At 36.4% G+C, this 26,651-nt stretch overlaps 4 protein-coding genes across 9 annotated transcripts; all 4 read left to right on the top strand.

The window, feature by feature from the left end:
* Nucleotides 1-1,352: 1,352 nt before the first annotated feature.
* Nucleotides 1,353-10,717, top strand: LOC120275764 (WD repeat-containing protein 36). Its single transcript, XM_039282457.1, has 19 exons — nucleotides 1,353-1,563; nucleotides 1,647-1,674; nucleotides 1,794-1,894; nucleotides 2,393-2,596; nucleotides 2,708-2,951; nucleotides 3,892-4,067; nucleotides 4,728-4,810; nucleotides 5,356-5,428; nucleotides 6,182-6,247; nucleotides 6,390-6,432; nucleotides 7,129-7,268; nucleotides 7,498-7,710; nucleotides 7,922-8,006; nucleotides 8,073-8,367; nucleotides 8,701-8,956; nucleotides 9,126-9,348; nucleotides 9,441-9,655; nucleotides 9,973-10,167; nucleotides 10,366-10,717. Exons 1-18 carry the CDS (start codon nucleotides 1,438-1,440, stop codon nucleotides 10,120-10,122), a joined length of 2,721 nt encoding a protein of 906 aa, XP_039138391.1. The 5' UTR covers nucleotides 1,353-1,437; the 3' UTR covers nucleotides 10,123-10,167; nucleotides 10,366-10,717.
* A 488-nt stretch (nucleotides 10,718-11,205) lies between these two features.
* On the top strand, nucleotides 11,206-16,801 carry LOC120275348 (TORTIFOLIA1-like protein 2). Of its 3 annotated transcripts, none has more exons than XM_039281888.1 (8): nucleotides 11,206-11,386; nucleotides 11,559-12,237; nucleotides 12,961-13,155; nucleotides 13,230-13,332; nucleotides 13,778-14,430; nucleotides 15,157-15,870; nucleotides 16,283-16,464; nucleotides 16,631-16,801. In XM_039281888.1, the coding sequence occupies exons 2-8, from the start codon at nucleotides 11,575-11,577 to the stop codon at nucleotides 16,668-16,670; spliced, it is 2,550 nt and encodes an 849-aa protein (XP_039137822.1). In that variant the 5' UTR covers nucleotides 11,206-11,386; nucleotides 11,559-11,574; the 3' UTR covers nucleotides 16,671-16,801. The 3 variants fall into 3 exon arrangements, with proteins under 3 accessions (XP_039137822.1, XP_039137821.1, XP_039137823.1); XM_039281887.1 differs by having other exon boundaries at nucleotides 11,207-11,386; nucleotides 11,483-12,237; XM_039281889.1 differs by having other exon boundaries at nucleotides 11,210-11,386; nucleotides 11,483-12,237; nucleotides 16,627-16,801.
* A 398-nt stretch (nucleotides 16,802-17,199) lies between these two features.
* Nucleotides 17,200-21,295, top strand: LOC120275349 (serine/threonine-protein kinase STY13-like). Of its 2 annotated transcripts, none has more exons than XM_039281892.1 (3): nucleotides 17,200-17,521; nucleotides 17,700-18,725; nucleotides 20,707-21,295. In XM_039281892.1, the coding sequence occupies exons 2-3, from the start codon at nucleotides 17,812-17,814 to the stop codon at nucleotides 21,044-21,046; spliced, it is 1,254 nt and encodes a 417-aa protein (XP_039137826.1). In that variant the 5' UTR covers nucleotides 17,200-17,521; nucleotides 17,700-17,811; the 3' UTR covers nucleotides 21,047-21,295. The 2 variants fall into 2 exon arrangements, with proteins under 2 accessions (XP_039137826.1, XP_039137825.1); XM_039281891.1 differs by having other exon boundaries at nucleotides 17,200-17,626.
* Nucleotides 21,296-21,811: 516 nt separating this feature from the next.
* LOC120275677 (endonuclease V) lies at nucleotides 21,812-26,635 on the top strand. Of its 3 annotated transcripts, XM_039282341.1 has the most exons (10): nucleotides 21,812-21,898; nucleotides 21,987-22,075; nucleotides 22,162-22,432; nucleotides 22,643-22,705; nucleotides 23,070-23,109; nucleotides 23,822-23,886; nucleotides 24,334-24,450; nucleotides 25,161-25,289; nucleotides 25,557-25,626; nucleotides 26,082-26,635. In XM_039282341.1, exons 2-9 carry the CDS (start codon nucleotides 22,023-22,025, stop codon nucleotides 25,617-25,619), a joined length of 801 nt encoding a protein of 266 aa, XP_039138275.1. In that variant the 5' UTR covers nucleotides 21,812-21,898; nucleotides 21,987-22,022; the 3' UTR covers nucleotides 25,620-25,626; nucleotides 26,082-26,635. The 3 variants fall into 3 exon arrangements, 2 of the variants coding, with proteins under 2 accessions (XP_039138275.1, XP_039138276.1); XR_005541130.1 differs by lacking the exon at nucleotides 26,082-26,635 and having other exon boundaries at nucleotides 24,334-24,463; nucleotides 25,557-25,629; XM_039282342.1 differs by lacking the exons at nucleotides 25,161-25,289; nucleotides 25,557-25,626; nucleotides 26,082-26,635 and adding an exon at nucleotides 24,788-25,150.
* The last annotated feature ends 16 nt before the right edge of the window (nucleotides 26,636-26,651 follow it).

Raw genomic sequence — 26,651 nt, 5'->3', positions numbered from 1 at the left:
TTCTTAATCTAATATATATTAAGGCGTGCCTCTTTAATTATATTTGCCATTAAATTTTTTTAATATAATGTTGTTTTTAATTTTATATCTTATTCTCCCAATTCCAATCACACTTAATGCTATTTTTTTAGTTTTTATTTAAGGCTTATTAAATTCGTATATTTTGCAAGTTCAATCAAATAAAAATTAATTTTACGAATCTTATTGATTTTTAAATAAGCTAAAATTCAAAGCATTTTGATTTTCATAATTTTTATAGAAATCCGTTTCAAATTTTGATCGTCATAATTTTTTTTTCACAAGAAAAAATAGTATTAAGAAATATGATTATATTTATATAAAATATTACCATGCAAAACCAACACAATGCATAAATTAACAAGCTAAACTTTCACCACTTCAAAATATTTGTATATGTCTTCGAATTAAAAATAAAATAAACTGATGCTAATCTAATTAAAATTAAAGTTATGGTCCTCCTAGAGAATGAAGACGGACATCCAACTATGAGGTCTTGTAAATATGCTAGTTTGAGCCATTTGTTAGCACATTTGGTTTGAGCACAACAAATCAACAATTGTGTTTTGAAAAACTTATATCTAACTCATCAATTATTTATAAAATTGATCATGTGCTATTCTGATTCTTACTACTCTGGAAACCTAAAAAGCTAAATTTGAGGAAAATCACCTTATGGATTAGGCAAGATTTTTTGTGGACATTTTCTGATCATTTAGTTTCTCTTGTATTTTGTATCTATTTTCCATTATGAATAAATATGTTGTTTTCTTATTTTTTTAATGTTTCACTTGTTTGTTTTTGAATCTGTCTGACTTTATTATTTAATAAATTATGGTTCATGCACACTTTATAAAGAAAAAACATGGATTAATGTGCAATAAGTAAAATAAATAAATAATTGTTTTTACATGTCATACATAGTGAATGAGTTAAAAAGATATTACTATATAAAGATTTTACAAGAAAAGCTATCTTAATAATTGTTTATTTTAATAATTTTATTACTTTGAAAATTATCCGATCACCGAATCCAAATCCCTGCCACTGTATACTGCCTCTATTTGATCAGACTAAATCAACTACGAGATAAGAGGACTCGGACGAGTTAAGTAACAAGTCCAACTCACTCAAAGCAAGCTTAACTCGAGCCGAGTCAGCCCAATTGATACGAAAATTTTATTTGCCTAACTAATAAGCGGTCCAACTCGACACAAGCTTCCCGGGTCACGTCGGTTCGGGTCGTTTCGGTTCGGTTCAATTCGGTTCGGTTTGTGATTGGGTCGAAGTTTATCACCAACGCACACAGCTCCAAACCCTCACAAAACCTCGCCGTCTTCTCCCTCTTTCCCTCCCCGCCTCCACCTTCGACGCCGCTTCTTGAGTCTCAGTGGAGGATTCCCTTCCGAGTGACGAGTGATGGGGATCTTCGAACCCTACCGAGCCATCGGCTATATCACCAGTGGCATCCCTTTCTCCGTTCAGAGACTCGGCACTGAGACCTTCGTCACCGTCAGCGTCGGCAAAGCCTGGCAGATCTACAACGTGAGCCTTCTTCTTACCATCCAATCCAAATCCAATCCAGTTCACGTCTTTTATATTAATTTCTCTTTGTGTTTGTTTTTCAGTGTGGCAAGTTGAATCTGGTGCTTGCTGGTATGATTTTCCCTACCTCGTTTCACTTCCATTATTTGTTTTTGATCTTTTTTTATTTTTATTTTTTTGGCTTAATTTTGTGTTGGATTTATGATTAACGCATTGTAATTCCTTTCAAGGACCTCAATTGCCGAAGAAGATCCGGGCTCTTGCATCCCACCGGGAGTATACTTTTGCTGCGTTTGGAACGGACATTGGTGTTTTTAAGCGTGCCCATCAGGTTATCATCTTGTTTGGATTATATGATGCCCAACTATTGATTTAATGAAGATACCTATGTCATCATTGGTTATGTGGTGGCTTATTGGGTGACTTCCTGTTCTATATGCATCACGATACTATAGAAAGTCAAAAATCTAGATATTTATCTTGTTGATAGTGTCAATGATGATGCTGGTTTGGTTTATTGAATGTTTTGAGTTTTTCTCATCAAGAAGAATGAGTGTGGTGCTTGAGCCTAAAAATAAAAAATCCTCTTAGATTAAATAATTGTTTGCATCTGCATTAAGATATGATTCTTGCTTATCAAATGCTCATTGGTAAAAAAAAAAAAAAACAATGAATCAGAGTCAAAGTAGTTGATAGTTCCTCTCATGGATTAAATTTATATGTATGCTTACACTGCACACTTCAACGATGAAGGTCTTTTTACTTTTCAAGTCATTCTATGTTTGTTAAAATATGGATTTTTAATAGTCATGATGTGTAAATTTATTAGGTAGCCACATGGAGCAGACATGAAGAGAAAGTTAATTTTTTGCTCTTTTTTGGAGAACATGTTTTGAGTTTGGATGTAAAAGGTAATGTTTTCATATGGGCCTTTAAAGGCTCTGAAGATAGTCTTGTGCCGGTCGGGCACATCCAGCTTGAAGAGAAGTTTTCTCCGAGTTGCATAATGCATCCAGATACATATTTAAACAAGGTAGATTTCTGAGCTTTTCTCTTGTTCTATTTGTAGCTGTGATTATGAATTTCAGTTATTACCTGCCATGTTTTCCAGTGTTAATGACAGCTGAATGCATACTTACTTCAGGTTATCATTGGTAGTCAAGAAGGTTCATTACAACTGTGGAACATCAGCACAAAGAACAAGCTTTATGAATTTAAGGGTTGGGATTCCCCTGTTCACTGTTGTGTTGCCTCACCTGCTCTGGATGTGATTGCTGTGGGTTGTTCTGATGGCACTATCCATGTGCACAATGTCCGTTATGATGAAGAGTTAGTTTCATTCACACATTCCTCTCGTGGTGCTGTGACTGCCTTGTCATTCAGAACTGGTATGCACCTGATCTGATTTCTTGTATTCTAATAGAGTTATATGTAAATAAAGGTGCAGACTTATTTTTGAGGTATAAATCTAAAGTTTATTTGTATGTCTTCAGAATTTAGTTAATTCACTGACTTCTGAACTTAATCTATCTATAAGGCTTTCTCAAATATCTCATTGAGCAAGTCATGGCATAATAATAATGTCTTTTAATTTACTGTTAACCTAGCAATGCTTCTCCTATATATCCATAACCTTTAAAATGTGTTTCTTTCCTGTTGCGAACACCAACAATTTGCCAGCTTTGATCTTTTTCCTCTTATTCTGTGTAGAAGCAGGGCTAAATGTGGAAACTTTATTTTCCATTAGCAGTCTGATATAGTATTTGCCTAATGTTATTTGACTAATGCATTTGTGTGCAAGTGCAATATATATATTATAGTTAGACTATCTCATTGAGCCTTGTTCAGTTCGAGATTTATTTGGTTCACCACTTCATTCCTCATGGACGACCTTTGTTGATGTGAGGTAATTCACAGGCCTTAATGAATATTCAGGATTGTGAAATTACTGCTAAATTGCCTGACTAAACATTGTGTCTGGTATGATTTGCTGAACATCAATATATATTCATGTCCGAACCTATTTTTATCATCTTGCTTCTTATTTGTTTTAATGATTATAATACACCACACGGAGCAATTGTTATTTGAGTAAATATTATTGTAAAGTCAATGATTGATCAAGAATTTAGCCAATTACATGAAACTGCTGCATTTGTTTGATGACGTACTAACTATATACATACATCATGATATTTATGATACTGGATGGTTTTTGTTTGCAATCTGTGATGTGCTGTTGATAAAACCTAGGTTGAAACCATTTTAATCCAAGTGAAAAAAATCTATCCCATTTTTGCCTTAATTCAATTTTTTTTATTGCATTAGATGGTCAGCCACTTCTTGCCTCTGGAGGTTCTTCTGGCATTATAAGCATTTGGAATCTTGAGAAGAGAAGGCTTCAGTCTGTCATTAGGGATGCTCATGATAATTCGATAATCTCACTCCATTTCTTTGTCAATGAACCTGTTCTTATGAGCTCTGCAGCAGATAATTCAATAAAGGCAAGCTCTATTTAATTTTTTCTACTTGTTCTTGGGTGTTGTATACTTGATTATATCGCATGACTTGATGCATTACGATACATATATTGTCTAACTTAGTTTGCCTTGTAATATAATGCAAATATTCATAACTACTTCCGCTTGCTGGTAGCTAATGAATTGCATGTGCCGTTGCAGGCTGCCAGTGTTTTATAGTTGCAAGATAAACTGAGCTGAAACAACTTTATATGCAATATCGCATAAAGAAATGCACACAAAAGATAAAAATCTTGTAAACAAAATCCCTCTTCATTTTTGGTCCTGATAAATAATGATTTCACTAGGCTGCACATCATTGCTTCATTTCTAATCATGTCATGACATATTAGATGTACACCACCGGCCAATGAGGAATTCCCAATTTTGTTAGCTTTATAGGTGTGATCACTCCTAGATCACTCCTAGTTACCGGGGTTAGTTGCAGACATCACTTACCAAAGCAATTTAACCAACCTGATTTCTTTTGGAGCTTCAAACCTCTTCCTGCATGGCAAACTTTTATTCTTTAAGCTGTTTTAGTATTTTACTATTTGTTTCAAATTTGTGATAATCTTTTAGTCCTAGGTGATTTATAGTTATTTTAGCTGGATTATGTGTTTCTATTTTTCCTTTTTTTGACAGATGTGGATTTTTGATACCACGGATGGAGATGCTCGGCTTTTGCGGTTTCGAAGTGGTCATAGTGCTCCTCCATTGTGTATAAGGCAAGCTAACTATGGAAGCGGATCACTTTCTTTTTCATTCTGTTTTTGTTCTTAATTTTTGTCTCTGGTACATGCTTATATATGATGTTTATGTTTTTTTTTTCTGGCAAAATATTTCTGGTTGAGAGATAGTTGACCCCAAAGAGTACAATTCTGCATGCCTAGAAGAAAGTTGGATACAATAAAAAACAGTTTGAATAATCTAGAATAGTTAAGGAAAATTTCTCTTTATTATATTTATGTTAGGTATGCCTGCAAGGGCTTTCTTGCCTTCAAACATAAATTCAATTATGCCAAAACTTGATTGTCTTTTCTTTTTTGACCAAGTGCTCCATGGATTTGTTAACTTGATTTGCATTTCTTTTTGTATGCTAAACTTGTATTTCAGATTGATTGTAATCAATTGCCTACTGTCTTTTCATTAAATTTATCTGTTCCCCAATGTATGTGTCAAAATTTCTGTTGATTGTCTTTTAAATCAAGTTATCTTCTTCAATTTGCTAGTAGTTGTGATTCTGATTAATTGCATTTGCTGTGAATGGTAGGTTCTATGGGACGGGAAGACATATTTTATCTGCTGGACAGGACCGTGCCTTCCGTCTTTTCTCTGTAATTAAGGTTTGCTCCTCAGTTCTATTGTTTTGGCTACCCATTCAAATCTGTACCCTGGTTTTGGATTCGTAGTTCAGCTTGTAACCTGTTTTTAAGTCCCATTTGAAGTTGAAGTTGCTAGTATGTCATGTCAATTTTGGTGGGGTTTTGATGTGAATGATAAAGTGTCAAACATGCATATGTTAGATTACGAAGATAGGTTATTTTGGCTTGCCAACTTGTTCAAATTTATATCATTTTGAAGTCAAACTACCAGTTGACATATATCAAATATTGCTCATAAAAGTAATGTGGTTGTCCAACACTATGCATATCTTGAAGTAGATATATGCCTAGAATATCTTAGATACATGGGTTTCTTTTGTTCAATTGCCAACACTGATACGGTGATACCTAAGTTGGTGGCAACTTTATAATGCACAGTTTGATAGGAACAAGATTGCCTATTCTCACACTGTTGCTAAATATGGATTCGTGTGGCATTGTTGTTAACAAGTGCCAAACGGTAACTGATTGGATTTAATAGACTTGTTGCATAGTGATTATATAGATGGGACTTTCTTGTCATTGAGTAGGAACTATTATTTTGCTCTGAAATTGGATATATATATATAATTCTAAGCTCATTTATATTTTAGTGTTAGCCTATTTGCATATATCTGTATTTTTATTGTCCAATCCTTCTGTTTTAGAAGATATAGACTAGGTTCTATCTTGGCTGGATCTCGTGAAACTGAAAAGTTTATAATTATTGAGCAGGATCAACAAAGCAGAGAGCTTTCTCAGCGGCATATAACTAAAAGGGCCAAAATACTTAGTGCAAAGGTATTAATAACTCTGATTATTTATTCCTCTTTTTTCCCCCCTTAATCTACCATGATTTTATTTAATATTTCTTGTCTTTTGTCTTGTGGGAGTCGAGCTTTTGGGGCTTCCTTTTCATGACTCACTCTCCCCTGTATTTCAGGAAGAAGAGATCAAGCTGAAGCCTGTGATTGCATTTGATTTTGGTAGGTGATTTTACTTTTTTTTTTTTTTTTTTTTTTTTTTTGTCCCATTTCTTTCACTTATTTCGATCTCAATTGGCAGTCTACTGTCCATTCCCTTTCAAGGGAAATCTCAAGTTTCTAAACTTTTTTAGTGAAAATTATAATTGATAAAATTTAAAAAGATATAGAAAATAAAAATCAATCCTAAAAAGATAAAAAGAAAGAGAATGCTATTCTATAAGTCTCAACAAAATATACAAGATAAACCAAATTAATATAAAATCTAGATCATATTCTAACTAACGATGAGGAAATAATATCTAATTGAGTTAATGATTTGTAACAATAATCATAAATATGTACTTGATGATCATGGAAATAAATATGGTCTATAATTGATGAGATTTTAGTGCCAAGATTCTTTTCTCCAATTGCAACTATCCCATAAGATATTCAAGTAGGTGGTTGCGTTCTCCAAATTACATGGTGGATAGGTTATTGGATAGCTTTTTAATCTCTGCGCCACTGGTTTTATAGCTTGTAAATTTCATCAGTCTGGATTGTACCTCTGCTGTATGCATGGTTTATTTTATTTATGCTCTTTTCGTCTGTTTGCTCAAACTTATTGTTATAGCCTGTTATAGCCTGTGTCGTTGAGTTCAACTGTATGGTTGTATCAATTTTGCAACAATCTGATGATCAAACAATTGATATTAGCTGAGATCCGTGAGCGTGATTGGTGCAATGTTGTCACGTGTCACATGGACACTACAAAGGCCTATGTATGGAGACTGCAAAATTATGTTCTTGGTGAACACATACTCACACCATCGGCTGACAATCAAACCCCAGTCAAGGTGTGCTTTGATATTTTTTTAGAATCAGCTTTCACTTGTTTCCTTTTATAAAGAGCTTTTTTGTACTTCCTTCTATAAAATGAAAAGAACTGTTCATTAATGATGTTTTTCGTTATATTTGTTCAGAGTAGCTAAATTTCTATTTTGGTTATGAAAATAATGACAATATTTGCTCATAATGTCATTATAATATGTTTGATGAAGTCAACATAACAATAATTTATTGCAGGTGTGTGCAATCAGTGCATGTGGCAACTTTGCCATTTTGGGCACTGAGGACGGTTGGATTGAAAGATTTAACCTCCAGTCAGGTTTGAGCCGTGGCTGTTATGTGGACTATTCTGAAGGAAAAAATAAAGCACATCAAGCGGAAGTGGTTGGAGTTGCTTGTGATGCTACAAATAATGTTTTGATAAGTGGAGGTTACCATGGGGACATCAAGGTTCTTGCTTCTTGTTTTTTTCTTTGCACTATGTAATAGATATCCGTTTCATGTGTGAAATTACTTCATGCATTTATTTTGCAAAAAGCTTTTGTTATATGAATTTTGTAAAAGGTTATTATGCCAGTTTATTGTCATGATTTTCTTTGTAGCTTGTGTAATGGTTCAAGATGGTCTGTATCACATTAACCTTGTTGTGTTCTGCATGAAGGTGTGGGATTTTAAAGGGCGGGAACTTAAATCCAGATGGGAAATTGGCCATTGTGTTAATAAGTTTGTATTTCACCGAACTAATGGTAAGCCATTTATTTTCTTTTTGTTTGGGGCATTGGACAAGATTTGAGATTCACATATATTTGCAGGTCTTTTAGCTGCTGTTGCTGATGATATGATACTTCGTTTGTTTGATGTTGTGGCTCTACGAATGGTCCGCAAATTTGAAGGTCATACCGATCGTATCACTGACCTGTGCTTTAGTGAGGATGGGAAGTGGCTGTTATCCTCTAGTATGGATGGAAGCCTTAGGATATGGGATGTGATTTTGGCTAGACAAATAGATGCAATACGTGTTGATGTGCCTATAACAGCATTATCTTTATCTCCTGCTATGGATATTTTGGCAACTTCACATGTTGATCAAAATGGCGTTTACCTCTGGTCAGTATACCTTATCTGCTTTAGCCAGCTTACTGCCTGTCATTATGGACTCATCTTAATTTTCTTGCACATTGAAGTTTATGATGTCTGATCAATGTGAAAATTTTATTTGGAGAATTAGTAAGTGGTATTAAGGAGAGCAGCAATAAGCATTGCAGATTTGTTGTAGGCAATAGTTATTTTCCATCTCTGGGCTCCTGAAGTTGCCTGTCATTTCTTTGCCCCCTTGCATGTTATAATTCTAAGATTGGAGTGTTGTCTTGATGCCCAGATTCATTTAGAAATTTTCCTCTCGGGAACCTTAAGAATTTTGTTTTCTTTGAAATTTATCAGGGTCAATCAGGATATGTTCTCTGGTTCATCCCATAGAAATTCCTACGCAAGTGGTGAAAATGTTTGTAGTGTTCAAATGCCCTCTGTGTCCGCAAAAGGAGGTGAAGCAGAATCAGTTCACACTTTGAGTGATCCAGATCAAATAAGAAACAAACGTTCTGCTTCTCATTTTGAAAGCCGGTTGCCCAATCTTATTACATTGTCCTTGCTTCCCAAGAGCCAGTGGCAAAGTCTGACTAATTTAGACATAATAAAGGTTAACTTATCACATTATATCAAATGTTAATTAGTATTTTATTATGGCCAGATTTTGATTCTATTTGCAGGAGTTGTTTTTTGAAGTCTAGCATTGTTGATAGTGCTTGTCATATTATTTTTCCATTTTTAAACCACAATGTTTACTCACTTTTACCAGTGTGTTTCAGATACGTAATAAGCCAATTGAGCCACCAAAGAAACCAGAAAAGGCTCCTTTCTTCTTGCCCACAACTCCCTCACTCTCAGGGGAGGTATTGTTTAAATCTGATGTGGTTGTCACTGATGAAGTGAAAGAAGCAAAAGGCAATGAATTAAAGCCGAATAAACAGAAGTCGGACTTGTCCTCTCCATTTCTGCAATTGCTAAATTCTTGCTCAGATAAACAGAATTGTAAGCTTTTTTTTCATTTTCTTCAACAGCTAATTCTAATAATTTTTTCCTGGTGTCTTGCTGAAACTACTGCTTTTACCCTGCCCACACAGATTCAGCGTTCACAGACTACATTAAAGGTTTGCCCCCATCAACTCTCGATGTTGAGCTCCGGATGTTACAGATAATAGATGATGTAGATATGGAGAAATTAGATCAAATGCCAGAATTGCATTCTATTGCACTGTTATTTGATTACTTCATACATGAGGTTTCCAATATGAACAACTATGAATTCATTCAAGCGGTAATAAGATTGTTTCTTAAGGTACGCATTACATGTACCTTGTTCTTCTAACTGTGTCCTTTTCTTTTATGTTTCTTCTTTTGCCTTGCATGGTTTTGGCCATTAGTGTTCAACAAAGCATGGGGGCACAATGGTGCCTCAGGTGTTAATGAGGACCATAGTAGTGAAAATTGATTGATTCATTATTTTGTTGCTGCAATTGTGCATCGTCTAATGAAGCTGCTGCATGTAGTGATATTTTGATTAAAAGAGCCAATAATTTCTTCTCATTATTAATCTTCTGTTCTAGTTCCAATTTATTAGGTTCAGTAATGCTTGAGGCTTTTGATATGTGACAGATTCACGGTGAAAGTGTAAGACGTCGACCAGTATTGCAGGAAAAGGCAAAGAAGCTCCTGGAAGTTCAAAGCCTAGTTTGGCAGAGACTAGATAAAATTTTCCAGGGTGTTAGATGCATGGTCACATTCCTCAGCAACTCACAGTTGTGATAGGTTCAGGACGACGACTTCCCGGAACTCCAATTTTGAATGAGGGTACCTTTCTTAAATTGAATCCATGTTCTTCTATAATGCTTAGATTTAGTAACACAGTTGCTAAACCTGTATGATATGCGATTTTGTCATTTCACAATTCAATGATCAAACTATGCAGGAAAAAAGAAAAAAAATTTCAATCGTTTACATTTCTGGTTGTTCAGTGATGATTAAAAATAAAAACTTTCCGCTCCACAGGGAGTGTATATTATGTATCTCGGAGGCAAAATTTTGACAGCAAGTAGAGACTGGAGCGGACAATTCTAAGCTTAAATGACAAGGAGGTGAACGACATTTTGCCGGAACATGTTTGACTTATTGTGTGTGATGTTACTCAGCTGAACAGAATCCTTTATGAGAATCAACACTTGCTTGTCCGAGCAAGGGCACGCTCCATCAGTAAAAGAAAAGTAAAGAAAAGCATGTACTACCTTATCTCTTATCTCTTTATTATGTAGGTTGTATTGGTGGTGGTATTATTTGTTTGATTTGACTTCTATTGAAATTTCAAGGAAAACAGTAACATCAAGTGCGGCATGATTTTTCACCATATCTTTTTTAAAATAAGCCCCTGCTAAATCAAGTTGAAATGGATAATAAAGGAGTCATGTAGATCTCATTTCTCTAAAAGAAAGAAAAAAAAAAAAAACCAATTAGCAGTTGGGTCAAAATTTAAATTATGAGCGATGATGTATTTTTGAAAATATAAATAGTGATTATATATGGGTGATTTCAGTGTTTGTTGTCTTTTTTTAATGATTTCAGTATTAATTTTGGAAAAAAAATATTTTTTTTTAATGGCTTGACTACTCATATTAGAAGAAAAATTGAAAGAACAAAAAGTGAAACTCATAATTGCTATTGTTCTGATTATTAAATTTAAAAAAAATAATTATTTTGACTTTTAAACTTGTGGGTACTTTGGCCGAGAAGAATATTAAAGTGCAAGTTCAAAATCCGAATGCTGCCATAACCATGTGGCTGACATCGATCCAGGCCCGGTTCCATTCATTCGAACCCGAAATTTGAATCGCATGCATTGAGAAGCGCGAAAAAGAAGACAATTAAAATACATAATAAATAACCACTCGCTCCCATCTCATGGAACACTTGCCTCTCTTCTCTCAAACAACCTCCCCCAATCTCTCTCTCTCCTCTCTCCCTCTCCCTCTCCCTCTCCCTCTTCGATCATTCATGGCGAGCTCTACCTAATCGCAAGGTATCCATCTCTCTCTCTCTCTCTCTCTTTCTCCATGATTTGTGTTTGTTCACAATGTTTATAGTGATCGATTTCTAAATGCTGTTCTTTTGGCAGGCGAGTACCAGTAGAAAAATGAAGAATTTTGAAGAAAAACTCGGAAAAATTTGAGTTTTTTTTTTTTTGTTTGAAGGTTTTTAGCAGAGGATATGAGGTCCTCTCACTTGACCTCCAAGCACAAAATGGGGGGTAGGGTGATGAACAGCCAGCAGACCATTTTTGAGCTCAAGCACAGGGTGTTGTTCTCTCTTAACAAGCTTGCAGACCGGGATACTCACCAGATTGGTGTGGAGGAGCTTGAGAAGATCACCGAGAGCTTAACCCCGGAAGGGATTGCCCCTTTCCTGTCTTGCATTGTGGATACTGACGCTGAGCAGAAGAGTGCTGTCCGGAAGGAATGTGTTAGGATCATGGGCAGCTTAGCAAGGATTCATGGGTCTCTTTTGACCCAGCATATTGGTAAGATGGTTGGAAGCATTGTTAAGCGTCTCAAGGACGCGGACTCTGTTGTAAGGGACTCTTGTATTGAGACTGTTGGGGTTTTGGCCACAAATATTAGAAGCCCTGCTTGTGCAGATGGTAATGGAGTTGTTTTTGTTGCACTGGCAAGGCCTTTTTTTGAAGCTTTGGGTGAGCAGAACAAGTATGTGCAGTCTGGTTCTGCTTTGTGCCTGGCCAGGGTTATTGATGAGGCTAGCAATCCACCTTTGGCATTGTTGTCACAAATGCTGGCTCGTGTCGTTAAGTTGCTTAAGAATCCACACTACATGGCCAAGCCTGCTATCATTGAGCTGATCAGAAGCATTCTTCAGGTTGCCATGTTTGTTTTTACCATGTGTGATCTTTTCCTTCTAATTAGTTCTAATTTCAACTTCATTTTCCTTTTTTCTTATTTTCTGACTTGTCTTGTGTTAGCTAACAGATTCTACAATGCAAGTAACTAGTTGTGCACACTTATTTCTGCCATATCTACCATTCGCACGTTGTTTATTCATCTTGTCTTCACCCGCTGTCAGTGAATTTTATTCCTCATGTGATTTCCAACCTTTTAATAGAGAGAATGTTGTGGATTTCAATTGTTTTTGTACAAGTTATTATCCATACATGCATTATGCATAACCTTGATGTTAATTATCTTCCCATATGAATTGCTTTTCTTTGGGAATGTATGAGGACAAAAACACAAAAATGTAAAAACAGTAGTTTCGAAGAAGATTTACGTCTCTGATGAATCCATTATTCATCTTTTAGAGTGCATGTATTGGTATTTGCTTCACCTTCCTTTGTCAAATTTAGGCAACAGTCCTAGACATTGTTATGTTCAAGTTCATCATTATGCATACTGAACTTTCATTTGTTGAAGTAATGCATTCTGATTTTCAAGCTCATCATGTCATTATTTAGTGTGATACCCAGTATCTAATAACAGAAGCATTGCAATCATAACAGCTGTTACAAGTTAGATCCTAAAATGCGTTTGAGTTGTGTCAGTCTGTTGTAAAGTCCTTCACATCAAACCATTTTTTACTTGAAAGGCTGGAGGTGCTACCACAGAGCATGCTTTATCTGCAGCAGTGAAAGGCATTCTGGAGACGCTCAAGAGTAGTGATTGGACAACACGAAAAGCTGCTTCTGTGGCACTAGCAGGTATTGCTTTAAGTACAGGGTCATTGTTGGGGCCCTTCAAGACCTCTTGCCTACGTTCCCTTGAGTGTTGTCGTTTTGACAAGGTTAGATCGCAGTTGAACTTATCTTTTGGCAGCCATTGATATTTGCCTACAGTTAGTCTATTATTCTATTTCAGGTGAAACCAGTGAGAGATGCCATAATTCATGCCATACAGTGTTGGAGAACTCTTCCAGGGGCTGATTCTCCTGAACCTTCAGAAGCTGGATCATCGACAAAAGGTTTGATTGCAATTTCTCTGGAAACTCACATCATGGGTATAAAATTTATACCAAAACTTCATAACATGTATGATTATATGTGATTCTATTTGGAGAAAATTTGGCCTGTTATTTGTCCTGCATTTTGCAAATCCTATCATTGTCCACAATTGTTTAATTTTCCATATGTGAAGGCATAAATGAAGAGTAAGTCTTGGACAGTAAGGAGTCTGAAAAGTCTTCCACAATAACCTGTGTTAGTGTATACTACTTTAGCAAAAAGCCATCAGTTCTTGTTGCCTCAAGTTGTTTGGCTTGAGTGTCTGACTTGTAATGTTTCTATTGTTTTCATTGGATATTTCTAGCTGTAGTTGTTAGTCTTTTCTTTCTTCTTTCATCATCTTGCTTTTGTATTTTCATGAATGCTTACCTTATCATTTACTTTTTCTTCTGTCTTTGTTTACAGAAAATTTTATTGGAGACTTCACTGATGTTGGCAGTGTCAGTGATGGCGTATGGAGAGATGCTTCTTTCAGGAAAGTTGGCTCAGTCCTAAGTGGCAACTCAACTGCTTTGACAAAGAAAAGAACACCTTTAACTGCCCGGGAAGCATGTGGAAATTATGTGCCCAAACAGCAAAAGATAAAGCCAGATGATTGGCATATTGAGATTACACTTCCAAAGACCCATAATATGCCATTGGCCAATGATCATCACAAGGAACCAAAAAGAAGCTGCAATGCAGATGCTTTGGTGAGAATAATTGATCCAAAGGGGCATGATGATTATGACTTGGCGGATGAGAAACCTGAGTGTTCCTCAGTCTCTGATCTTGTTAATGCTAGCTTTGAGACCAAGCATGTCACTGTTACCAATGGCTGTCTTGAGGATGTTGATTCAGCCAATATGGTTAGAATGAATAGAAGGTCAGCCAAAGAAGAGATTGATCCTGAAAGCATTATGATGCAGGAGCGCAAGAGTTTGGACTCCACAGTTACAGATTTTTGCTCACAGACAATGCATGGATGCTGCCTTCACACAGCAAATGAATTAGCCTTCATCAAAAAACAACTTTTAGAAATTGAAGCGAAGCAGTCAAACTTGCTAGATCTCTTGAAGGTATTTAACCCTGACTTTATTGAATTTAAATATAGCATCTAGTAAAAATCGTTTTTACTTGGTATCTAGTTAGACTATATGAAGGGTCCCTTAAACAATTATCTTTTTAAGAGTTATGCCGGGGCTCCATGAGGTGTACAATTGGGAGCTCCTTTTAATTATCATAAGAAATATTTCTTTAGCCATGATGTTGTGGAAAAATACTTGGTAACTCCTTAAGTTCTGTAAGAATTTTTTTTTGGGTGTCTTTCCCAATATTAATTATTTTAAGGTATGTCACACAATTATGGTAGTAGCTCTAAGGCTGCAACTATGAAATTCATTTTCTTCCTGTGATCCAGTACTTTTTTCACCAAGTTATTGGTCCTATTATTTGTTAAGCCATATAGATGAACATTGGAAAGAGATTCATTATTCTCATTTTAATTACGCAATATACTGCCCAACTTTGCATACAAATCCAAAGCCGCGCACTCTAACCTTTGACAAGCCTGTTACTGTTGCCTGTCTTGTTCTGTTTTTGGTCCTGGTCCTATTTTGTATTTATTTTTATTTACTTTTTTGTTTTTCAGTTTTGACAATGTCATATTGCTATTTTTCCTCTAATTTTTTATTATGTCTAGGTGTGGACATTTTAATTTTTGAATGGTTGCAAGTTGGAAGAAATGACAGAGGCTGCGAAAACACGTACATCTATCTTAATTTTCTCAGTTTTGCTTATTTCAGGTCTTCATGGGGAACTCTGTGGACAGCTTATCAGCATTGCAATTTCAGGTGCATAACCTTGAGAATGCAATAGAAAAAATTGCCCAGGGGACTACTCCAAGTGAGAACTATCCAAGCATAGCCAGCTCTAAACTGACCAGAAATCAAAGTGTCTCATCATCCCCTCGGCTCTCTAACTGCACACCCAGGCCATCTGTAGATATTAATTACAGACAACCTTCATTGCTTTCTGCAAGAAATAGGGAAATGTGGGGAGAGAATGCATGCTCAAACAGCAGGTCCCGCATTTCAACGAAAGAAGATGTGGAGTTATGGAAGGATTCCTCAGTAGATGTAGTTAGAAATCCAATAGTCAAAGGCACTAAAAAGAGCTCAGGAAGGAGTGCTATATTCTCAGGAAGTGGTCAAGCAAGAGATAGTAAGGATCTTCTTCCTACTTCAGCTCGCAATGTTAGTTCCAAGTTAAGTAACTTGGAATGTAAGGCTAGTTTTTGGAAACGAATCAAGGAATTCCTATGCAAGGGGGATGTGGAGTCTGCATATGCTGAGGTTCTCTGTTCTGGTGATGACCGAGGCCTAATTGAGCTCATGAATAGAACTGGCCCTGTCCTGGAAAGATTGTCATTGGAGATGGCAGATGAGATTCTTTGTACTCTGATTCCACACCTCGTCGATCAGAAGTTTATGGTATCTCTAATCCCGTGGTTGCAACAGGCAAGCTTCTCCTTTTCCATAGAGGCAATACTTGAATAATTTTATTTAACATAAGTGGTTCATGATCATGCAAACTCATGCCATTTTCTTGATTGAGTATGAAAATCAGCATAGTTAACATTTGTTTGTGTGATGTGCCAGATGGTTTCACAATTCAATTTATCAATTTGTGCATGATTCCTTGTACCTCTGCATAACTTGAATAATATGTTGTCCTTTTCTATCTGACATTGTCTGTTGATACTTCTTTCAAGCTTTTCCAGGTGCAATGTAGTTATGCTGGACAGATTTGCTTTAAGCATCCTTCCTTGCAAGAGCTACAATAATTTTAGTGTTTACCATCCCACTTCTTTCCCATTGTATTTGTTGTCATATAGTAAAATTTCATTTTATTTTTTTGGCAATTATTCAGATGGTGAATATGAGCGCTGCTCGTGAAGCCAGGCGTCTTGTTCAGCCTACAAAAGCCCGCATAGAGTTCTTGGTAGCATTTCAAGAAGCAGTCACAGTTGAACTCACTGATCCGGCCTACAGAATATCCATGGCACAACTGGCAGCAAAACTAAGCCAAATCTGGAGTGAGGCAGCTTGCAGGTAGTTGTCACATTGTTTTTAGTTGTTCACTTGAATGAACCTTGAGTGTGGAAGGGAGATGGTCTTGTGGATATTTATATTATTTTTCTTTGAAACTGAAAGTCCAAGAATCTTAATAAAGAAAGTTCTTGTGTCTCATTTATTTTCATATATTTGTGGTAGGAAGCTACCTCTGCCAACGTGATCACAGACAAGCAAATACATGATGGTGTCCAAGTCCAATTGGAAAGAGTGATGGTTGCCCAGTCAGGAGTATATCCTCAAAATTTGACTTGATGCTGCATTGCTTGCTATCTGTTTTGGCCAGTATTTCTTGGTGGCTGCAATGTTCTGCATGTTTTTTAAGACTTCTGCATTGTTGGATTAGTTGAAATTGCAGATTGGGAACATAACTAGCAGTTATTAAATGGATTCATGTGCCATTTTGTGTTTATTTTTTTAGTTTTTATTTTTATTTTTCTATATGAATGATGATAAAAAGGATTGTGGAAGAGAAGACAAGTGTCCAACAACTAGCCTCTTGTTTTGTGCAGCATTTCCAGGTGAGTATCATTTATTGAATTTTCTTTTACCTCTCTAGAAATTGGGGACATTTTGCTGTAAATTTTAACAAGTTACTAGAGTTGGAATACGTAGGATGAAATAGGACGTAGAAAATCTCCAACATCTCTCTTTCTCTCTCTTCTGTCCTTTCTTTCAATAATTAAATATTAAGCAAAGTGATTATTAGTTAAAGAATAGAGGACCTGGTCCTGTAGAGAGAGAGAGAGAGACTTCTTCTTCTTCTTCTTCTTCTTCTTCTTCTTCTTCTCCGCGCTAGTCATCGTCTTCGTCCATCAAAGGAGAGCTCGACCACCTGTATCTCTTGTTGTGTCTTCCTACCAACTCTCACCGATCTCTCCACCGGTGATATTCTTATCTATGGAGGTCAGCGTTGGTGTAATCGGCGGCGCCTGCCCTTAGATCGTATCATTTCTCGCTTTCTAGGGTTAATTCTTGGCTCTTTTCTCTATCCTTTTGCTCTTTCAGCTGAGCGGCAACCGTCCATGTGGTTAAGGTTTTTTTTCTCAATCCAAAGTGTGTGTTTTTTATTAGATTTTGATTCTAGGGAACGGTTTGATTTGTAAGGGCAATATAAAGTTGGAGGCTTTCCTAGTATGAGGTGATTCAAATCACTTGTCTAGACTAACAAGGGAAAAGAATGGAGTTTTAGGGTTTGATTCCTTTGTTTTCAGCTCTGTTGACTGGTTCTCCGGTGCCAAGGTTGGATTTTGATTGGATTTTTGAGCTGAGGCTGAGAAGAATCTTGTACGAGCTTTTTTGTGCAAAAGACGAAGATAGAAGAAGATGTTGGAGGGACCTAAGTTCACAGGAATCATGGGCGGCGGTGGCCGAGGACACGACAATGGGAGCAACTTGTACGACATGGCGTTCTACCGGAAGCTCGGAGAAGGCTCCAACATGTCCATTGACAGCATTGGGAGTCTCCAGACGAGCAACGGGGGTGGTTCCGTTGCTATGTCAGTTGATAATAGCAGCGTTGGGTCAAGCGATTCACATACAGGCATTCTCAACCATCCTGGGCTCCGCCCAACCCATGCCTCCAACTACTCTGTGGGGCATAGCGTGGTTCGTCTGAGCAAAGGCTCAAACCCCCTCAGTTACGATGCGCTGGCTCAGGCATTGATGGATCACCGCCACCCTACTGGATCTCTCGAGAACTATGATGAGTGGACACTTGATCTTGGGAAGCTTAATATAGGAATGGCCTTTGCACAGGGTTCATTTGGAAAGCTATACAAGGGGACTTACAATGGAGAGGATGTTGCTATTAAGCTGCTTGAGAGGCCTGAGAATGACCCAGAGAGAGCTGCTGTGATGGAGCAACAATTTGCACAGGAGGTCATGATGCTTGCCACCCTGAAGCATCCCAATATAGTAAGGTTTATTGGCGGGTGTAGGAAGCCGATGGTGTGGTGCATTGTGACCGAGTATGCAAAGGGTGGCTCTGTCCGTCAATTCCTGATGAGAAGGCAGAACCGGTCGGTGCCACTGAAGCTGGCGGTGAAGCAGGCACTTGATGTTGCCAGGGGGATGGCCTACGTGCATGGATTGGGTTTCATTCACAGGGATCTCAAGTCAGACAACCTTTTAATTGCTGCAGACAAGTCTATTAAGATTGCTGACTTTGGAGTGGCACGCATTGAAGTGCAGACTGAGGGGATGACACCAGAGACAGGGACATACCGGTGGATGGCACCGTAAGTGAACAATTCTTTCATTTTTTTTTTTGCTTCCAGATCTACATTTTGATAAGTTGCTTGCTTGTGAAATGATACTATGTTTTTTTTGTTTCTTTAATGAGATTTAGTTTATTGCTTATCATAGTATATTTAGTTAATATGCTTCCCTATTTTGTTATCACTTGTTTTATCTTGTTGTTCGACTTTGCATAGTAAGGCAGATACTAATAGTGTTTTCTTCACTTCTACAACAGTAGCAATTATTGGACCATGCCAAACATGCATGCTCGCCATTGTTCCCCATTGATTTCACCTGTTTGTATGAAGATAATTTTGTCACACATGCATGTTTAGTTTGTCGTATGTGATAGTTACTTATCATGAGATTCATTTTGGGTGGAAGATGTGCCTCGGAAATTGTTTTGAAATAGCGTTGATATTGGAGAGCTTCATGCCATTTTCTCTGAAGCCCCAAAATGCCTGGTATCTTATAGACATGTCGTTTGCTGTTTAATTGCATTGGTCTCTTGATGTTAGATTCACTTTTTGTCCTGCATTATATGTTTTACTTTGCTAAAATATCTTTATTGGCGTCACCATATGTTTCATCTTGATTTCAAAAAATTTATTAGTTTGTGATTTATCTTCAAAGCCAAGGGTGCACTTGCACCTTTTTGAGCTGTACTTGATATGGCAATCCTGCCAAAATGAACTGTAAATCAATTAGTTTTAGTGTAGTCTCTATCTGCATGCCTATGTATACCTATTAGTCATCATGTTGTATAATGGGTGCATTGTAATCATCTTGTTTGGAGTTTCTTTTGGGTAACATTCAGTTTCTCAGCCCATAGCAACTAAAAGTGTAGTTGTCTCCTTAATATGTTGGTCATGCTTTACTAAACCATCACCAACAATTTAGCCTTTTCATGTGATGAGTTTATTCTATCTGAAATTTCTTGATGAATGTGCCATAGACAGATGTTCACTATGCGATAAGTAGGGCATTGCTGATATGTTTAGATTTTTTTTTCCTACTTTCTTATGCTTGTGTTACATTTGTAGGAAATTCCAATCAAAAGAAGTGCTGCCATGTGCTGCATTTTGATATTTTGGTACCTGGCAATTTGCAGGAACAACTGTTCTGATTTCAATTTTGTAGGATTCTTTCTAGCATCCGGTATTAATGTTGTGGAGATATCCTTTCAGGAGATCAAACTGTAGAATCATAATAAATGAGCACATCAAGATGATCTAGCTGGCATATTTAATATGATGTGGGCACCCTTGTTGGTAGTCAATTGTTCGAACTATTGGAACCAAGATTGATTTTATCTGGCCCATTCATTAGCTTGAGTTTTGCCAAGTGATCTCAAACAAACACTCAAGGCAGTGTAGTACAGCCTTTAATTAGCACTAAATTGCCTTATCCGAAATTTATTCTTGTGCTGTCAGTGTGATTCATATTCTGCTTGACTAATTCTCATCCAACTAGTTTAGCATTCTGGTTGGGTGGGTTAGTGGATTCCCCTTCTTGGAATGGTGGAAGAGTGTTTGGTGTAGGAAACTTATTAAACCACATCGCAGACCAAGATGACCAATAGCATTTAGATCTTTTGCTTGTCACACCCTTAAAATGTGCTCATTCCAATGTTACTTTTTATCTGCAAGCTATATCAATTGTTAGCCGAAAGTCATTCTTTAATTGAATTGTTGGGCAATAACTTTATTTATTGCTGTGTTGGCTAAAGGAAGACAGGTGCTAATTAGTATTCTGCACTCATGTTTTTTTTTTTAAAATAATTTAGAACTTCTGTTTTGCTCATCTCGGTTTAAGTATTCTTACTGAGCGTAGGTCTGTTAATTCTCAGATATTTAGACCACAGATAATATCTTGCGGTGCCCATAGCTATGATCGTATTATGGCATTTGCATTTCTTCTGTTTTCTGTCACATTTTGGTTCTTAATCGGAAAATGTTTACATTGGCTACTTGTTTGCAGAGAGATGATCCAGCACAGGCCATACAATCAGAAGGTTGATGTTTACAGTTTCGGCATTGTCCTTTGGGAGCTCATTACAGGTATGCTTCCATTCCAGAACATGACTGCCGTGCAGGCTGCATTCGCCGTAGTCAACAAAGGTGTTCGACCGACTATCCCCCAAGACTGTCTCCCAGTACTGAGAGAGATAATGACCTGCTGCTGGGATGCAAATCCTGATGTGCGTCCCCTGTTCACAGAGGTGGTCCAGATGCTTGAGAATGCAGAGGCAGAGATCATGAGCACTGTCCGCAAAGCTCGCTTCAGGTGTTGCATATCCCAACCGATGACGACAGACTGAAAAATATGCATGCCTGACGTTGAGAACTAAATTAAAGGCGGCCGCAGTGTATTTTTATCAATTTACTCAAGGATTGTTGAAAATAGATGAAGGATTGGATAGATATAGACATATATTTATATATAAATATAAAGAGAGTGACTGGGAGACAGAAAGAGAGATGGTGTGGTTGGGTGTATGTGGTAGTTCTAGTTGCTTTGCCTATACAAACTGGCTGGTTATATTTAAGATTTTTACTTTGGTTATTTTCATGTTGTATGATGTTCTCTGCTTGACCACATCCTCCTGTTTTGGTTACAGAGGATTTGTGCTTCTAATGATTTGTGTGGAGATTTCAGAGTTGTTTACATTATTATATTAATTATTATTTGTTAAAAAAAAAAGACAAATAGGGCACTGAAAGGAGTAAATGCCATTAATGGAAAAAAAAACAAAATAATAAAAAATAAAATAGGACTGATGATATTTGTGAAAAAAAGGTGTATTTTGCATTATCATCAACCACACTGGAGATGAGATGCTGTGTTTTACTAAAAAATAAATTGAAGAAATAATAAATATTTTTTTTTAAAAAAAGGAAATTTGTAACAATGTTGAAAGAATTGTTTTAATCGATTAAATGGATTTAATTAATATTAATAAAATTAAACATTTTAAAACTGAAATTTTGATTTTTGAAATAATTGTAGATGTTTATCAATATTAATAACATTTTATATATTAATTAATAAATATATTTATCAATCCCATTCCTTCTCCACTCCTCTTTTATTAATATTTTCCCTTTTCTTGTTGTTGTTGTTGTTGTTGTTGTTGTTGTTGATGCATTTGAGGAAGTGACTCATTGGTAAGGTAGGGTTGTAGCTTTGGCAAAGATGGGGCTTTTGCAAACTCTGGAATTCAAGTTGATTTTCATACTGCTAACAATCTCTTTTTGCAGGTTTCTCATATCCAAATTAAGTTGAACCAGCCGTGCATGATGGATCATTCCATGGACCAGAGCGAACATACAACTGAAAACTGGATTAAGTGCGCCTTTTTATATATATATATATATATATATATATATATATATTTGGTTGTTTTTAGTAACCCAAATACAACTTGTTGTGCAGTGTTCAAGAATTACTAAAACAGAAACTGATTCTTGAAGATTGTTTCACATGGACCATTTCTTCACCTGACATGAGTTCTGTAGAGATTTCTAGACAAAACAATCTGAAGTTCATTGGAGGGGTTGATGTGAGCTTCTTGAAAGAAGATCCATCCATGGCTTGTGCTGCTCTGGTGGTTGTTGATGCTGAAACATTGGATGTTGTGCATGAAGTGTTTGATGTTGTTCAGTTGCAAATCCCATATGTTCCTGGTTTTCTAGCTTTTAGGGAGGTGATATTTTGATTACTTCCTTACTTTTCCTTGCTATGGGTTTAACTTTGTTCACCTCATGCACACAAGCTCAAATTAATTGCTGTTAATGTTCTTCCTTCTGTTTCCTGTGACAAAAAAGAAAAGACATGGACCTTATGAAAGTTGTGTATATTATATGCCGACATTCTGTGTGCATACAGTTAAACATTGTTGTTTACTTTGCTTCAGGCTCCTATTCTTCAAGGTCTCCTGGATAAGATGAAGCAAAGTGCTCATCCGTTCTATCCTCAGGTGAAACATATGCTGTTATGTTATCTGATGCATTATTCTTGTTTGTGATTATGATGGACATATTATCGATAATTATGGTGTGCATTTCTGGTTCTGTTTTCTTGGTGAACTAAATTTTGAGTCTATTCAACAACAACCATCAATAAGACTTCAAAGTATTTACTATTTAATATAGATGTCGGTTTCCTTTCTGTACAAGCTGTATATCTTCTCTGATTTGTTATATAACTTTTTACTTGAGATATTTCTTTTGCTAATTGTGTAAGTTGTAGCTTACAATCTTGATGCCACGTTAATTCCCTCTATCATAGTTGTCACCAAATGGGGCTAAAATTTAGAATGTTGCTGTTGGTGGTGTTTGCAGTTACTGATGGTTGATGGCAATGGCTTGCTGCATCCTCGAGGTGAGTATGACCAAAAATTTTCTGTTTATCTTCCAAGAAATCAATGAAACAATGCAACCTTCAAGTATTCATATTGGAAAACATTGAAATTGTCTGGATTATGGATCTCCGCATCATGACAAATGAAAAGCTTTACTTTATAGATTATTAATCAAATTGTGTAATCCTCCTTTGCACTACATTTCCACCAATGATCTTGTCTATGCCTATGCAATTTCTATAAGCCATTTTTTTTTTCTCTTCTCTTCTATCTTTGTGTAGGTCAGTTTCACTTTATGTTGACTGTTCTTTGAGACTTTTTTGATACACCTTTCCAAAAAATTGTCTATGCCTTTTGTTTACTATGAACCAACCATCTTAACCTATACAATTGCAACAATCTGAGGCATCCCACCTTTCAACATCTTCTGGAGAACTTTTCATCACCATGTTAACTTGTTATCAATCAAACTTCATTTTGGAGAGTACTACCTTTCTCTATCAAAGATTAACCTAACTTCCATAATTTCCTAGGTGTGGAATTTATGTGGAGGACTTCGCTGTTTGGTAAAATACTATTGATATTTTTGTCTTGAATGCATCAACATATAATATGGAATTTTGCTTTTGTTCGATTCAAGTTCAATAAATATTTTCCTTTTTTGTTATTGCTCTTTATTTTTGTCGCATAGTTGCTTCTTTGAGTTAGCTGCTAATTAGAATTTATATGTAGGTTTTGGTTTAGCTTGTCATGTTGGTGTTCTTGTTGATCTCCCTGTCATTGGGGTTGGTAAAAATGTAAGTATGCTCATTTAATTCTATCTGTTGATCTTTTACAGCAATTCTCAGTTTGTTGTAGGCTTGAACATGTTATTGAATAATATTAAGGAAGAGGATCACTTTTAAAATTAATCAATGGGCATAATAAAGCATGTGCTGACTTCTACCCCAAAAGATAAAACCAAATAGAAAAGAATATTTATTGAGCTTATCTGCACAAGAATGTTCTTTGATTGTGAGTGGTAAGAGCATTTGACAAAGTTGACTGGATCTTTGCCCTTCCCTTCTGTTTTATTTATTAGCCCATTGGATTGTTGGAGATAAGGTATTACATGTAAATTGCCGTTGTTCTAGGTAGGAATCTATGTTCCTGTTCTCAAAGATACTTTGGTTGTGTCCATAATATTTTGATTGAATTTCTTTCGATTGAATTCATTTCACATCTCCATTTTGTTTATGTTTTAGTTGCATCATGTGGATGGTCTTACCCAGTCCAGCGTGAGGAAACTTTTTGAAGCGAAAGAAAACAATGACAAAGATCTAATCTGCTTAGTTGGAAAGTCTGGGCGAGTATGGGGAGCTGTAAGTGATTTGAGTGCGTAGCTTTATTCATGTCATTCATGCTGATTTATCCATTATAATGCAGAAAGTCTTTTGGTTATGCTATTTTCTCTCTTATAAATATGATCCTTGCAGTGATTTGCATCCCTTTTTGTACAAACATATATCCTTATTTAGGGCATTTTTGCAAGAAATATTAGTCTCTATATGCATGCTTTATGCTGCACTATGTGCCTTCTTAAAAATGATGTTATTCGATCTTATTTATAAATTTTCAAGAGCAAGTTTGGGTGATGGACTTTGTTGCTTAACCTTATCCTCCTCTATCTTTTACCTTATGTTACTCTCCTATTTGTAGGAAACTCTTCAACATTCACTAGTTGGCAAATCCAATTGAGCAATTTGAAAAATACGTAGGCGGCCATGTATTCTGAAATGTTAAAATCATTTGATTTGGGATGTAATTGTCTTCTGAATACTACTGACTTCCTGATGATAATATGATGCCAAAAGTTTGTAAAGAACTCAGCGTTATTCATTAAAATGTGACTATTATATAACTCAGGCAATAAAGATACATTAACCTTTTGCATATACTTCTATAGTGACTTTAAGCTGCTGGTGCAAGCCTTATCATTTGTTTTTTATTTCTGTTATTTTGCCTAATTGTGAGGATGGCCGCTATATGCGCCGAGGGTATCTCTCATCCTGAATTAGTACTGTAATGCCAGGCAATGTGCTCGACTCATGGTTCAACAAAACCGATTTATGTATCAATTGGTCATCGCATATCTCTTGATTCATCCATCAAGATTGTGAAAATGTGCTGTAAGTTCCGTGTTCCTGAGCCAATCAGGCAGGTTAGTCAAGTTTTTATCATTGTGAAGGACTTGTAAATAATATTATTATTATTTATTTTAAATCCTTGGTCATATGTGTGGGTCTTGAGTTCTTAAAATTCTTTGCTTTGAAGCGCTTGTTAAAGCAAAGCTTTTGTTCAAGAACTTGAGCTTCAAAATGTGAATTTTAAGAATAAGAGTAAAAACTTAAAGAACATGAGCAAGAACTTGAACTCTAAGAACAAGAACTTGAGTTTGGTTTAATACATAACATTCCAAATTATGCAGGCTGATATAAGATCAAGAATATTTATCCAGCAGTTCAAAGGGTCGTCATCAATGCATAAATGACCAGCTGGTATGCTATTATTGTATTTGTTTTAATTTGAACTTTTCTTATTTGATTTCTGTTAGTATTTCTCCTCTGAAAATCAAAATCAAAATTATAGCCATCGACATATGTGACAAAGAGTCAATATGGTTCTGTTAACATTCTAGGAACCCTGACTATACCAACAATTTTATGAATGTTGGTGCTAATATCTTGTCAAGTCTCTGATTATGATGAGGTTCAAAGAGAAGATTTTTATAGTTAATCATTTTTCAAGCTATAGTTATCTTGTGCCACAACATGGATGGGAACACATCATGGTAAGAAAAATATATATTTTCCCTGATTCTGTTTGTTTGCCTCTTAAGTAAATATCTAGCAGTCTCCTATCCACATAATATCATGATCGGCATGGTAGGGAAAAATTGCATGGAGTCTCGTAGATAAATTTTCTAATATGTTTCTGCATTTGTTGGTTGCAGGTAGCCGCAAAACATGCGGTGTTCATCAAAGAAACATGATCCTTTGGTTTATATAAGGCTTAAGAAGGATCATGAATGTAGTGTGGGCTAACTACGCAAGCTTCAAGCATGCGGGCGTCTTCATTGCTGCTGCTGCTGGTGCTGACCATGACTTTGGAGACAGTTTCCACCTCAAGGCGCACGGGTTGTGCATTTTCATCACCTTCACCGTCAACACCTCTTGTATCTATTGACTTTACTACCGTTGATGCATCAGAAGACATGAAAACTGAGGATCATGCTTTCTTGGAGGATAAGTTGATTGCGCGCGAGGAAGACTATGGTCATGTGGATCCTACACCAGTGATGAACCCCGGTGGAGGGGGAGGTACTATTCCCCATGCGGTCATGCCCAGCAATGTTTGATGCTTTGCATGTCTTCTGGCAGCAAGATGAAAGCCGCGTTTACCATGCATGTATTTGTGCATTAGATAGATAGGCCTGGAGATATTCTTTCCTATGCTCTCGACTGTACGGCTACCGTTTCGAATGCAATAAAGCCATTGAGCTATATCTGTTTGAGAGTGTATA

Source organism: Dioscorea cayenensis, chromosome 14, assembly GCF_009730915.1.
Source record: "Dioscorea cayenensis subsp. rotundata cultivar TDr96_F1 chromosome 14, TDr96_F1_v2_PseudoChromosome.rev07_lg8_w22 25.fasta, whole genome shotgun sequence".
Taxonomy (NCBI): Eukaryota; Viridiplantae; Streptophyta; class Magnoliopsida; order Dioscoreales; family Dioscoreaceae; genus Dioscorea; species Dioscorea cayenensis.
This window is presented reverse-complemented; position numbering and strand designations above follow the sequence as displayed.

Excerpts from the sequence above, each read along its gene's own strand:
- LOC120275764 (XM_039282457.1), top strand. The coding sequence starts at position 1,438 with ATGGGGATCTTCGAACCCTACCGAGCCATCGGCTATATCACCAGTGGC. Across the intron at positions 1,675-1,793 it reads GTTGAATCTGGTGCTTGCTG|GACCTCAATTGCCGAAGAAG; the intron begins GTATGATTTTCC and ends ATTCCTTTCAAG. Across the intron at positions 1,895-2,392 it reads TTTTTAAGCGTGCCCATCAG|GTAGCCACATGGAGCAGACA; the intron begins GTTATCATCTTG and ends TAAATTTATTAG.
- LOC120275349 (XM_039281892.1), top strand. The coding sequence starts at position 17,812 with ATGTTGGAGGGACCTAAGTTCACAGGAATCATGGGCGGCGGTGGCCGA. Across the intron at positions 18,726-20,706 it reads ACATACCGGTGGATGGCACC|AGAGATGATCCAGCACAGGC; the intron begins GTAAGTGAACAA and ends ACTTGTTTGCAG.
- LOC120275677 (XM_039282341.1), top strand. The coding sequence starts at position 22,023 with ATGATGGATCATTCCATGGACCAGAGCGAACATACAACTGAAAACTGG. Across the intron at positions 22,433-22,642 it reads GTTTTCTAGCTTTTAGGGAG|GCTCCTATTCTTCAAGGTCT; the intron begins GTGATATTTTGA and ends ACTTTGCTTCAG. Across the intron at positions 25,290-25,556 it reads TTCCTGAGCCAATCAGGCAG|GCTGATATAAGATCAAGAAT; the intron begins GTTAGTCAAGTT and ends CAAATTATGCAG.
- LOC120275348 (XM_039281888.1), top strand. The coding sequence starts at position 11,575 with ATGAGGTCCTCTCACTTGACCTCCAAGCACAAAATGGGGGGTAGGGTG. Across the intron at positions 12,238-12,960 it reads TGATCAGAAGCATTCTTCAG|GCTGGAGGTGCTACCACAGA; the intron begins GTTGCCATGTTT and ends TTTACTTGAAAG. Across the intron at positions 16,465-16,630 it reads TGGAGTGAGGCAGCTTGCAG|CTACCTCTGCCAACGTGATC; the intron begins GTAGTTGTCACA and ends TGTGGTAGGAAG.